The 13,755-nt window shown below is 43.2% G+C and overlaps 1 protein-coding gene across 1 annotated transcript in view; it reads left to right on the top strand.

The window, feature by feature from the left end:
- Window positions 1-13,755, top strand: part of LOC147625846 (protein CHROMATIN REMODELING 5-like) — a 67,023-nt gene that overhangs the window by 36,403 nt on the left and 16,865 nt on the right. The window contains exons 6-18 of the mRNA XM_086817424.1: window positions 3,163-3,246; window positions 3,652-3,711; window positions 3,892-3,995; window positions 7,871-7,922; window positions 8,026-8,089; window positions 8,177-8,270; window positions 8,364-8,451; window positions 8,789-8,923; window positions 9,296-9,487; window positions 9,605-9,672; window positions 9,764-9,857; window positions 9,957-10,081; window positions 10,255-10,318. Of these exons, the coding sequence (XP_086673550.1) occupies window positions 3,163-3,246; window positions 3,652-3,711; window positions 3,892-3,995; window positions 7,871-7,922; window positions 8,026-8,089; window positions 8,177-8,270; window positions 8,364-8,451; window positions 8,789-8,923; window positions 9,296-9,487; window positions 9,605-9,672; window positions 9,764-9,857; window positions 9,957-10,081; window positions 10,255-10,318 (1,224 nt within the window). The remainder of the gene's footprint in view (window positions 1-3,162; window positions 3,247-3,651; window positions 3,712-3,891; window positions 3,996-7,870; window positions 7,923-8,025; window positions 8,090-8,176; window positions 8,271-8,363; window positions 8,452-8,788; window positions 8,924-9,295; window positions 9,488-9,604; window positions 9,673-9,763; window positions 9,858-9,956; window positions 10,082-10,254; window positions 10,319-13,755) is intronic.

Genomic DNA, 13,755 nt, shown 5'->3' with positions numbered 1-13,755 from the left:
GAGAGACTCTTCCAGTGCCTACAGTCATTGGGGATCCCATCAGAGATGGTTTGGGGCATCTATGCTTTATATGACACAGTGCCACGAGAGAGACTCTTCCAGTGCCTACAGTCATTGGGGATCCCATCAGAGATGGTTTGGGGCATCTATGCTTTATATGAGCAGGTCCTTAGGCGCATATGATGCCCCGGGGGGCTATCTTATGTTATTGCTAGCACCATAGGTGTGAAGCAAGGATGCCCACTCTCTCCTACACTATTTGGGCTCTACATCGATGAGGTTGTTGACTTTATTGGTCACGGTGGTGGGGATGGGGTAGACATCTCATGTACCACAGTCCACATTATGCTATATGCAGATGATATTATTCTGGTCTCTGAGTCGCGGATGGGACTACAGCACCATCTCCATGCACTCGATGAATTCTGCACACAGAGGGGGCTTACAGTGAACCTTGGGAAAACCAAGGCCATGATTTTCCACACCTCAGGGCCGGTTCGATGACAGGCCATCTTCACACTAGCAGGAGGACAAGTAGAGGTGGTAGACTCGTGTGTGTACTTAGGGATTACATTTACGACTCCGCTAGGAATATTTACTATGGCACAGGCAGCCAGGGATAGACTCACACGAGGGTATGCAGCTCTGGTCATGCTAGAGGGAGAGTGTCACCAGGCACACTTCCAGGAGCCCCGCACGAAGGGGTGGTTGTTTGACACACTAGTCACCCCTGCTTTGATGTATGCTGCAGCAGTATGGGCACCTAGGCTCACCACCTCCACATGGTCTCAGATAGAGAGGCCTCAGATTCTCATGCTCTCACGGATGATCCGCAGCAAACCCTCCGTCCCACATGACATTGTCCGGACGGAGTTGGTTGCACCTCCTATCCTAGTAGAGGCCCTCTTCCAGACGATCTGCTTCATACAGAGGATCAGAGATATGCCATCAGATCGACTCTCACATAGAGCTTTTGAGGCGTCCAGGCAGCTCGCAGAGAGTAGAGATAGGAGATCGTGGTATTCACAGATGATACAATGGCTCACTTAGCATGGTCTCGACATAGATCACCTGCCACCTTTCCAGTATGATATACATGCACCACACATCCAGCTCTCTCACAGTGAGAGGAACAGAGTCCTTCAGCAAGATTTATGGCAACGATACACTCAAGAGAGTTGGATTACACCCAGTCAGCCTCTACCGCCGAAGATGCTATACTACAGAGATCAGTTTTTGCGTATCTCAGCGGATGGATTCATACAGAGACCTGGATACATGGATGTGTACATGCCTCAGAGTGCCCGAGTGGGGATTGGTCAGCTCAGAGTGTCATCACACCAGCTTGAGATTGAGGCAGGTAGGGTAGCACAGATCCCCAGAGCAGAGAGGATATGCAGACTATGCCAGGAGGAGGTTGAGAGTGAGGAACATTATGTATGCAGATGCAAAGCATATAGTGTCATTAGGGAGAGATACACCACCTTCTTCAGTGGACATCCCTCACTCCGCCAGATCATGGAGTCCGCAGACCAGCGCAGATTTGGCCAGTTCTTGTTAGAGACACAGTGCCAGAGAGAGACACTGATACGGACTCATACCACAAGGAGAGGTGGGCGACAGCTCCAGCTCACTGATTTCTTTCAGAGATCTATCCCAGTGCCTACCCTGACATGGGAGGGGGTGACGCTTTAGCGCGCTGCGGACCTCCGAGCCAGACGGAGATCGAGAGCACCAGACTCCCAGACTACATCAGAGGGAGATCACAGAGATACAGGCTCGACATCAGCACCATATCCAGGAGCAGCTAGCTCACTTACACTCACACCCGAAGATCATGCTCCGAGGTATTTTTGCTCACCATCGCCTATGTATCACATATTACACCCCCATGATCTCTCTTTAGACGGCCCATTTCTCAGCCTTCCTTGGCTCCATGACTTGACCAATCCCAATTTTTGTGTCTCCCACCTGGAAGGCGGTGAGATCATCATGAGAGAGAGAGAGAAAGAAAGCTTTATTAACGTTTACTAGAGGCCGAAGTCGGCCTATGAGACAAAACAATATACAACTGTCAATGTCCTTTGGGTATCCAGATAATAGAAAAAGGTACAAGGTACAAAGCTGAAAAGCTAAAAACTGAAAAGCTAAGGATTGATGGGAGAGTGGACCATCAAAACTGACAAGGGATGGATGGAGCTCTATCACTAGGGGCTCAATGTGCAGTACTGTATGCAGCAGGTATACAATCATGCTATGCAAATCTAGCTAGCTCCATCCAGTACCATACTGGGGATGTAGGATGGTGTACATCAGTGGGGGAGGGGCAAAGAAGAGGGGCAAAGACCTCCTGTAGGATCCTCCCTAGATCAGAACGAAAATGTGTGAGCCTCTCCTGGACATAAAGCTGGTGGCGAGACCGGATCTGAGTGATCTCTCTCTGATGGAGTCTGGGGGTCTGGTAGCCTAGTGTTCTCTGTCTCCGTCGAGCTCGGAGATCCTCTGCGCGCTGAAGTGTGACCCCCTGTTGTGGGGGTGGTGGCGTCAATCTCTGAAGAAAGAAATCTGTAATCTGGGACTGCTGCCTACCTCCCTGTGTCATCTGTATCTGTAGTAGTGTCACTCTGAGAGAGAGAGAGAGAGAGACGTCTTCGAAAGATCTAGAGGGTCTATGAGACCAAAAAAGAAAGTACAATGTATCCATGATGAGTTCTTAACCATGGAAAAGAAAATACTGTGCGAAACCAGCTTCATAAGCAAAAGTATCCATGTGATGCTACATGGTGACAATGTGTGGTCATACAGTGATAGCATCCTTCTCCAGAATAGAATGCAAATCACCCATGCTCGCCATGTCGTCGAAAGAGAGAGAAAGCAAGTTATATTAACGTCTATTGAAAGCCAAAATCGCCCATGAGACAGTTACATAATATACCATAGAGGTAGAGATAAATCTGTGGTCCAGCAAAAGAAAAACAAAGTGAAAAAACTATCTAATCAGCTAGAAGAGCTATGATGCCAAGCATTAGATACATTCACCAACAATCTATATCTGGTTCTACTTGGGGTTTTGGTTTGGGCTTGCGGAAATCCTTAATATGAGAGAGAGAGAGAGAGAGAGAGAGAGAGAGAGAGAGACTTACAATTGGTCTTTCTTTGCAGCTAAGTGGGTTCAAAAAGGTTCTTAATTATACAAAGAGGGTTGAGGAAGAAAGGAACAAGAGGCGAGTCCTGTCACGCGAAGAGGTGAGATCATCACACTAATTTATGGATGGGATACTTGGAGATGATATTCAGATCATGTTTCTAGTTTGCGATGATAACCATCAGAAGCTTTGTTTTACACAAAGTTTCTCATGTTTGCATGTTTGACATCTTTTTACTTTGATTAAGCTGGGAATAAAAACTTTAGAACTTCCAGCAGAATGCAGATACATTTAATAGGTGCATTTTTGCAATCTAAGTTGTAGGGCTTCTCAGCATGCTCGACTACTCAAAAGATCTAGGTTTATTCTTGGTGTCATGGCTCAGTCCAATCAATTATGGGATTTGTCTCTTAAGGGAGTGGTTATGTATGGAAAATTTCACACGTCATTGGGGTCACAATTTCAAATTATATGTTGTATGACAGATTGCTTGATGGTTTCACAGGCAGAATTGCATGATGTTAGCAAGGAAATGGAGCTAGATCTACTGAAGCAGTATCGTCAGGTGTGATAAACTGTCCCATGATGATGTAAAGCAATAGATTTTTTCTTACTATCTGAATAGTGACATGTTCAAACGCATGATTGGGTGCTTCATGGACCAGAAATTAACCACTTTATGGTAACTGAAAATATGGAAATTTGTGTCTTTGGGAGGTTAATAGTCTATGCTGGTCTTTTTTAGGTAGAAAGGGTGTTTGCTGACAGAACCTCACATAATGACATGGGGGAGGAGTTTCAAGAATACCTTGTGAAGTGGAAGGGTCTTTCGTATTCAGAATCAACATGGTAATCTTTTGTAGGCGTTTTTAAAAAACTGCAATCTGCATTTTGTAAATGACAACTAAGCTGTTATATTCCTGTGAATACACGTGTAATATACATTGGATTGTTTAACTTGAGCTATATGGTTTGGAAGCTTTTCGGTAATATGACTAGGAAAATGATATGAGCCTCTTTATCCTTATATGTGTGATTATTTTAAGTTAGTTTTTGCAACCCTTTACTTTGCAGGCTATCCCCTCCCCCTCCCCCTCCCCCCCTCCCCGTCCCCAATAGATGTACAAATAATTATTTTGAGCTAATTTCTTCAAAAACTCTTTCACTTGAAAAGCGAAAGGAGAATGGATATATTTACAAATTTGGTAAAGAAGGTTAAGCTGCTAGAAACACTAAATGCTCACAAGCATGTGGTGTCTTTGGTAAAGAGTAGTGATAAGGTGTGGGATACTCTATTGAGGTGGAAGCTAAAGGGTATAAACAATCTTCGTACTTTCTAGATTTTCATGGTAGTAAGGCTTGTTGGGCTGAGATTTTGCAAGAGTCTAATTTAAATTGAGTTATCGCGGAAAAGGAAGTGTAATGTGGTAGCCGACTTCTTCGTTGAATGTAACGTGTTGTTTTACTCACTTTAAGAATGTCTTCCTAGAGTCCATAAAGTGTCGATGTGAGGTTTGGAAAGTAATCATGATGAGCGTCTTGTAAGTGAAGCATCGAGGATGAATGCCAGTCTTAATGTAGTTGCATTGCAAGATGCAAATGAAGAAGATTTTCACGAGGATTTATCAAGGTTAGCTAAAGGTCTCAAGTGAAGAAATTATAAGGTAGAGGATGGTTATGTGCCCTATAAAGGTAGAGTATGCATCCTAGGCGCCAAAATTCTTTATGAATGTTATGGTAGTCCTAGTGCTAGACACCATGTGAGAACATAGAAGACCTACATACTTTTGGAGAGAGGATGTTTTGTTCAAGTATATATAAACTCATCCAAGACTATGTTGTTAAAAGTGCCTGAATTGTTTAGTGATGAAAGCAGAACGTCTGAAAGAAGGTGGTTTGTTATAATTTAATTTAGTCTAGTCTAATGGATTTTATTACATGACTATCTAAGATTTAGAGAGGACATGACTATGTGTGGGTTTTCTTTCCAACCAAGAAGGATGTAGACTCTTGAGTTTGCTAGATTTTTCGTGGAGAGCATTACTAGTGATTATTGACGACACATTGGTATTACTAGTGATTAGGATAGTAAATTTGAAAATCACTTTTGAAGGGCCATCTTTTAAGGGTTAAATGTGAGGTTGTATATGAGCATAGCTGAAAGTTCACATATGGATGGTGAGCATGGTTACAAAAAACGCGTTTTGTCGTCTGGAAACCTTTGAAACGTTTTGAAGCGAAACGTTTCTTAAAAAACTCAAAACCTCTTGGCCAATTGCGTTTCAAAATTTTCCCCCCTGATCATCACCCCCCCCCCCCCCCCTTTGAGTAGATCCTTATGTAGTAGCAACTTGAGTGCCCATGGCCCCTCTCCTCCTCATTCCTTCTCCTTCCTTCCCCTCTTCTTCTCCTTCTTCCCTCTCTCCTGCCACTTCCTCTCCTTTTCCCCTTTTTTCTTAGTCTTAGTCTTCTCCTCCTCCCCCTTCTTCTCCATCTCTTTTTGTTTCTAATCCCAATTCCGTCTCTTCTTCATGTCCTTAATCACATAATTAGAATCCCAAATTCTACAATGCCTCGCCCGCAACAAAATGAGAATACCTAAAATGTGTGAGATGACACCATATTCTAGTGGTTTCTGAAATATGTGTGTGTGTGTGTGCGCGCGCGCGCAATTTTGAAACCTGCGTTTTTTTTAAGTGAGGGACAGAACCTTTTGAATAAAAACCTTCAAAACCTTGGAATGTTTCTTGTGACTATGATGGTGAGATAAAGAGGATCAATTTGGTCATTGAGCATATGTTTTGTGCATATGTTAACAAGGCAAACCAATTGGGAGGGGTAAATGCAAATAATAGAGTTTACCTATAATAGTGCAAAGCCCTCATATACAGGCTTTAGTCCATCTATTATGTATAATGGCTAAGCTGGCTGGAGATATTCAGACAGAAGGCTCAAAAGAGAGCAAGATTTTTTGTACACACATCAAAGAAGGGTAGAGTTTACTAAAGATGATTTTTTTTTGAAGATACACGATTCTTCAGAATTCTGAAGACGGGCAAATGTCCTTAGTTGGAAATGCCAAAAGGTGATAAGGTAATTGTGCTGGTGTAGGTCATGGATGGGATGTAAATAGAGAATATTCAATAAACTCCTGTGAAGTCTCGATTTGGGGATTTGAGCAATTGAAGCAATCAAGAAGAAATTAGGGTTGATTGGGCTGCATACCTATGTTTATGATTGAGAGTTTTCATGAAGTATAACAGCGGTTATTTTTCCTGTGGATTCTTTTCTCTTCCTTGCCTTAAAAATGAAAGATGAGCCTAGTACCAGGCTGAATTGAGCTTTGCTCTGCCATGAATCCTCTGTTTATTTGGGAAGCATTATTGGACATAGTATTTGATTTTAAAGGATGGATGTGCAGATAGAAACCAGTAGTCCTTTTGTTTTCATCTCAATCAGCCAGCAACCTTTGGGGATGACATTTTATCTTTGGGTTCCAGTCATTCTTCTCTGATTTTGTAGACTGTGCAATCAGGGGGGGAACTTATCTTGGTTGTCTTATGCAGTGGTAGAAGTTAGCTGACTGTCACGCCTGATGTTGAAGGCTTCATGCGAAACATGGTTAATACATGTTGTCTAGCTATCATCAATGTTCAGCAGGAGACGATGTCAATTTGGAAGACATAGGAAGGGGCTGTCAACACCTCACTACTAAAGCAAAAGGGGTTCGGGGGGAGTATCTAAATGCGTGGGGGTGACAATGATTACACAACACCCCCGATTCCATGAGTAAGGCCTCTGACATGTTCAGAAACCTCAGAACTACCTCATAAGCTAGACTAGGTCAAGACCCCACACTGAGATTCTAGTGTGCTCCCTTGGCCAGTTTCCAATTCAAGCCTGCTTTTTAGGGCTATTAGTATTTGCGAGCTCCTAATCAATCCTAGTATCTCATAGCTGATCTATAGCTGAATTCTTACCAAGGTGGTGACAGAAATGGGCATCTTTGATAGGTGTATCATGTCATATCATTTGTATGACATTGTAGAACTGGATGGCATGGATGCACTGTGTGAAAACAGCATTTTTCCCAGCCCTAAAAAGGGGATTTTTCTGGGCTTTTTGGTTTTATTTGGGTTTTTTTGGTCTTTGCTGCTGGGCGGCAGCCTTTAGGCTGGCCGACCAGCACTCCCACACAGTATATATAGGTTAGCCTCATCATTCATCAGAGTGTACCACTTCATAGACTTATTTGGTACCACTTCTACTGCTGTTGCTGCTGCCGGGGACTGCACATCATCTGCTTTATCATCATCGGCTCTTCAGGTCAGCACATCAGCGTTTTACATCAGGCCACACCTTGGGACAGCAGCCCACTCTCTGCTACAGTCAGTACATCAGCGTTTTATATCAGGCCACACTTTGGGACAGCAGCCCACTCTCTGCTACACAGTACATCACTTCAGCGTTTTATCATCAGTACCTATCTTGGGACAGCAGCCCACTCTTTTTTTTGTGCTTTAAAAAAATAAAATAAAAAAGCTGTACACATTTTTGCCATCTGGTCTTATATGATCTATATTTGTAGTTACTATCTGTTGTCATAGCATGTGATGCTTGATGGAGTTTTTTTAGTAAAGCTTTTCTCATGAAGTTAAGTTCTTTTGAGTTTGGAAAATCTGTATGGTTGTCTATACTTACAAAGTTTCATCGTTTTATCACAGGGAAAAAGATGTTGATATTTCTTTTGCTCAAGTTGCAATAGATGAATATAAGGTATTTTGTACTACTAAGTATGTTCTCTTGTCAAAGCAGAAATATTTTCTGTTAATGAGGTCTTGAGAAAATCATGAGTATATTGTGTGTTGTGTTTGTACAGACACGGGAAGCTGCAGTTACTGTTCAAGGAAAGCTGGTTGAATCTCAAAGAAAGAAAGGCAAAGGTGGTCTGCTCTGTTTTGAATTATGAAAAAATCATTTTAACAGTCTGGTCTGTCAGTTATGTTCTGAGCTTGGGATTTGGATTGCAGCCACGCTGAGGAAGTTTGAAGATCAGCCTGAGTGGTTGAAAGGTGGCAAGCTACGCGATTATCAACTCGAGGGATTGAATTTCTTGATGAACAGGTCTACAGTTTGCAGGGACTAAATTTTCAAATCAGTCTTCCCTATTTTCAAAACAACAGTGTCTTAATGTATTCTGTATGTCTCTTCTACCAGTTGGAAAAATGACACCAATGTTATCCTTGCTGATGAAATGGGCCTTGGAAAGACTGTCCAGTCTGTTTCTATGGTTGGATTTTTGCAGGTAGATCATAGTTTATAATAAAACTGCTGTTTTTTGGTTTCTTCAAGAATGAACTATTTCTGTCAGATTAAGGAACACAAAATCAGAACAAATCATTGCTACTAGCTTATGATGATTAGGACAGTTTGAATGGTCATTCTGAACCAATCATGCTAGAATCAAGGAACATGGCTTTAGTGAACGTTTGCATGCAATGCTATGATAAGGCTCTGTGCTAGTGCCAGAATTTTGGTCACGTTTGATCGTTTTTTTTTTTATCATTCTTATTATGGCATTGGCAGCTATTGTTCAAGGTGCAAAATTGCAAGGATCTAATTTTAATTCTGGTGCTTTCCAGAATGCACAACAAATACCTGGTCCTTTTCTTGTGGTTGTTCCTCTTTCTACCATCACAAATTGGGCAAAAGAGTTTCGAAAGTGGCTTCCAGACATGAATGTAGTGGTGTATGTTGGTAACCGTGCGAGTCGTGAGGTACATAAGTGAGGTAGTTTTATTGGTAAAGTGAATCATGTATGAATCTTCTCTGTTTGTTGTTTCAACCTTTTAGTAGATAACTTCACTGCATTTCTTTAAAAAGAGTATTGCCTTTTGTAGAAGTTGCTTGCAATTCTGTCTTCATTTTGAGAGGGCAGCACGATCACTGTTTATGTTCATTTGTTAAAAGGATATGTGCTGATGGCATTTCTGCTTGATAAGGCTTCTGTGATAGCATGAGAACAGGGTCAAACAGTGCACTCTATTTGTCTTTATTATGTCTATACAGTTTTAAAGACTGTCTTGATTTGTGACATGTCCTGGGGTCTCCTCTCTAATGTCTTCTATGCATTTTCTGTGGTGGAGCAGGTATGCCAGAATTATGAGTTCTACACAAACAAAAAAACTGGTCGTCCGATCAAATTCAACACATTATTGACTACATATGAGGTCGTGTTGAAGGATAAAACAGTTCTATCAAAGATAAAGTGGATCTATTTGATGGTTGATGAGGCACATCGACTAAAAAACAGTGAAGCATCTTTGTACACAACGCTTTCTGTAAGTGCAAATGCTGCTCAAATGGTATCTATTAGAAATGGTCTGCTTTTTGGATGCAACACCTTCATGGTATCCGCTATAAGTTTCACTCATTCAAATGGTGGGCTATTTTTGCAGGAGTTTAGTACAAAGAACAAACTTCTTATCACTGGAACACCTTTACAGAATAGTGTTGAAGAACTCTGGTCAGACTTCTTCTTGTACTTTTAGCAGCTGAAGGTTCTGGCTATCAACATGGCTGCTCAGTCAGCTGACTTTGATTTCTTGTTTCTTTAGGGCTCTCTTGCATTTTCTTGATGGTGAGAAGTTTAGGAGCAAGGAAGAATTTGTGGAAAGATACAAGAATTTGAATTCTTTCAATGAAGTGGAGGTTTACTTTTGACCCATTTTTGAGTACTTTATAGGGAGGAGTATACTTGATGCTTAGGTGCTTCCTGCTGAGCACGTGCATGCCTCTGTGATTTTGCAGCTTGCAGACTTGCACAAGGAGCTCCGCCCCCATCTTCTGCGAAGGGTCATTAAGGATGTAGAAAAATCCTTGCCCCCAAAGATAGAACGTATTTTACGAGTCGAAATGTCCCCACTCCAAAAACAGTTAAGCTCATTGAATTATTATGTGCGAATGAAAGTCCGTTTCCATTGTAGCTGTCCATCTTGTTTTATCCTCCATCTATCTTCCATCTGTTCTGTTGGTACTGAAAAGATGTGCTTCAGGTTTCGTAGTCTTTCGTTGAAGTCTAAATTGAAAATCGTTGTTGTTTATGAAGGTATTATAAGTGGATTTTAGAAAGAAATTTTCAGGACCTTAACAAGGGGGTCCGTGGCAATCAGGTATGGAAAGTTTTCCTCTCAAGGCTAGGAGTTAGTTGTGATTCTTCGTAGTACTGGTAGTGGTGGTGGTGATGGTGGTAGCAGTAGTAGTATTATTTCTTGTACAAGGCATGTGCTATCAAACTTACCTCAAAGGTAAGCTACTTGTAAAAGTGTGCAAGTAAGATTTGAATAAAAAACCTTCTTAGCAACATTGATTGTAATATGGTCGAAATTGTTATAAAGCAAGGCCTAAAGGTTCTCAGTTGTTTAAAGCATAAAAATGAGAATACATAGAGATAAAGAAGAGAGAAAGGGTGATGATAGGGGAAGAGATGATCTCAACCTAAACTAATGAGCCTTATGCCAAGTTTTTGTGCTGTCAGAGATCTGGGGCTGTGAAAAGAGCAAGGAATAATTCTTCCCACTTTTTGGAGTCCGCTGTAGTAGACAGCCTTGGATTGTAGTGGTTAGAGCTTTGAAGTCTCAAGCGGGTTCAAATCATGCCACCTACGGCCGGGAACGACATTGTAAGGGAGTGGGCAGAGGACCCACTCATAAGTGTGCATAAATAAGGGTTGAAATACCCAGGGTTGACGAACCCAAAAATAATTTCCAGGAAAAAAAGAAAGCCTTGGATTGATCTTGTGATTTTTGCTGTTTGGGCTGCTTCTGAGATGTTTTTTTTGGGCTGGTTCTTATAAAAGAACACCTGTTCCTTTTTTTTTTCCTTGATCTGTAGAAGTTGTGTAGAGAAGAGGGAAGACGTTATTTTGAGAGAGGGGAGCTTTCTCTGTTTACAAACCTTAAAAGTGGTTGGTCAAGTTGTATCAATTTGCGTTAGTTGTATTTACCCGCGAGATTTTTTGGTAGGTGATACTGTGACCTGTTCCCCCCTTCAAATCGAAGGTGTTGAAACCCAACATGCAAAGGACGTAGCTACCTTCTAACTCCATCACATGTTGCAAGGGAGCGATCTAGCCATGTGCACCTCTCATGCCATGTTAATCCTCCAATCAGCAAGAGACTGAAGTAGCAAGGCCAACTCTTTGTCAGCCCCCTAGCTCCTAACAGGGATTGTCATTGGAAAGGAACCTTATGTAATATGATCAAGGCCCTTTTTACAAATATAAAAACTCTCACGGAGAAACACACGAGAATATTTAACTTACCTTTGGGGGGACATCATGGGCAGAGAACCCTCGACTCTTACAAATAAAAACACGAAAATTAAGTATTTTTGGAGACTTTTATCTACCTGCATGCAGATGGAATGTTGATTCAGACTTTTTACAGAGGCGTTGCCATGACTCCATTCTTCAATTCGATGGAGGAGGGGTCAAATAAAAAAAGCCCCAAATTTTTGATATTGCTAAAGCCTTAATTTTATGCAAATTGTTCAATTTTTGAAAAACCTCCAAATTTTGAGTGTTACAGAGGCTTCAATGTGGTGGAGAGAGCTGATTTGCAGAAAGGCCCCAAATTGTAGAGGTTGTAGAAGCTTCCATCACCTGATTTTGGAAAAGTCTCAATTTTTGCTCATGTGGCACTGAAAGCCGAGTCAGTGCGGCAGTGAAAGAGGAACATTGGTGGCTGCATCATGGAAGAGGCTGCGCGTGGGGAGATCTGGAGAGGAACAGCCGGCAAGGCGCCAATTCGTCCACCCCAGGCTTGGAGATGGGTGCGCCAAAAGATGTGCGAGCAGCCAGTCCTACACAAAGAGTAGAGCCCACTATGGAGGACTTCAATGGATGCACCTTGCAGAGCGTGAGGGTGATTGGTTTCCATGTGCATGAGTGGCACATAGACGCTCCACCAGCCAAGGTGGCAAGGGAGAGATTCTAGCGTTAGTGGATTTGGGAGGATCGGCCTCTCACGCAACTCCACTAGGACCCGGGGAGTGGACATGGCAAGATCGAGATGATGGTGAGGAGACTCCCGGTACTACTTCTTTGCCTACACCGCACAGCTCAGCCGCAAGATTCAGATGCCATGGATTGAGGGCACTCTAGCAACAGCAGAACATTGTGGCAGCCTCCCGGCCTCCCTCCTCACTTTCTCTCAGATTTTTGGAAGAGGTTCTGGGACAGCTGGCACATTGGAACCGAGCGGTTGGCACTTGGCTAGCCATAGGAAGTAGGCCAGCACTACATTCGATGTGTAGCCATCCCCAAGAGTCCAAGTGTCATCGTCTTTGGGATCACCTGAAGGCTCAACAAGTTTGGCAATGAATTCTCCTCATTTTCACTATGGACCAGCCCCCTTCCGCACAGTTACGTGGGGCACAGTTGCTTGGGCCACTGAGGCTGATACCATCATGGCATATAAGGAGGTGGGTGGGAGACTTGCCCTTCAGGTCTCTCACCTTCGTATTTTTGCAGTGCTGTCCCAACTCCGTCCACTGGTCATTGGACTCCAGGTTCTAGCCAAAGATGGGAGATTTGCAGCAGTATTGTTGTGTGGCACATCTGGAGAGCCCGATGCAGCCAGGCCATTGTGATGGAGGGCACCCTCACCCAGCCAGCGAAGTCCATCCAAAGCATGTGGATTGATATCATTCATACTCTGACCACATACAGAAGTGCCGCGAGGCCTTCCTGAGGATTTGGCATCAGAGTCCCTTTCTCAATGACAGTGGTGATGTGGCACTATAGACCACCTATGTGGTTGTTTTCCCCTCCCCCTGTTGTATGAGATAGCCTTCTCCTCCTAAAGCGGCCAGCCAAAGGAGAAGAGCATCCTCCCCTTTTTTTATGTTTCTGGACTCTCGCTTCCATAAGTGGAGCTGAGTTTGTACTTAGACATCATGGTTGTTTTGCTTGGTAACTAATAGAAGGATATCTTTCCAGGGGCTGCATAAACATAGTACCTAAAAATGGTATCAAAGCCAGCCAACCTGCGTTGACTTGTGCATCTGCACGTCAAGCTGTTGTCACCCACCTTCCATCGCCTTTACGTCTCAGATGCTGTGTGCAAGTTCCATTGCTGTCTGACCACCTCACTAACCCCACCGTCAACAATGCCTAGGCCTACGCCACCAACTGTCCCCGGCAAGTGAGTGTAACGTTGCAAACTATGGTTTGTGAAGTTTGCCATGAGGTCCGATAGAGAAGGTGAGTAAGGCGGAGCTCTCATTAGCTTCATGGACGGCCTAAAGTATGTCGTGATTGATGAACACTCCCAACCACTGCAAAGGGGGGGGGGGAGGGAGGGGGGTTGTGTCCAGGATCGGGGCCAGCCACTTGCAAGGATGAAAAAGTCAATGTCGAGGCTAAGTCTGTCCCTACCCCGTATTTGAGTGAGGCTCCTTTCTTGGGCCTCTGAGGGCAGCTGCTTGAAACTAAGCCAATCTTCAAGTGACTGAGGACCCATACTCAAAGCTCCCCAGGATACGTGCGGGCGACCCCAGCATGTGACCATTAGGCAAACGGACCAGGGGGTTTCAGATCAAAGGATGT

The sequence above is a fragment of the Cibotium barometz genome, chromosome 23 (assembly GCF_041138505.1).
Source record: "Cibotium barometz isolate CiBa-2024 chromosome 23, ASM4113850v1, whole genome shotgun sequence".
Taxonomy (NCBI): Eukaryota; Viridiplantae; Streptophyta; class Polypodiopsida; order Cyatheales; family Cibotiaceae; genus Cibotium; species Cibotium barometz.
The sequence above is the reverse complement of the archived record's forward strand: the minus strand, read 5'-3'. Positions and strand labels throughout refer to the sequence as shown.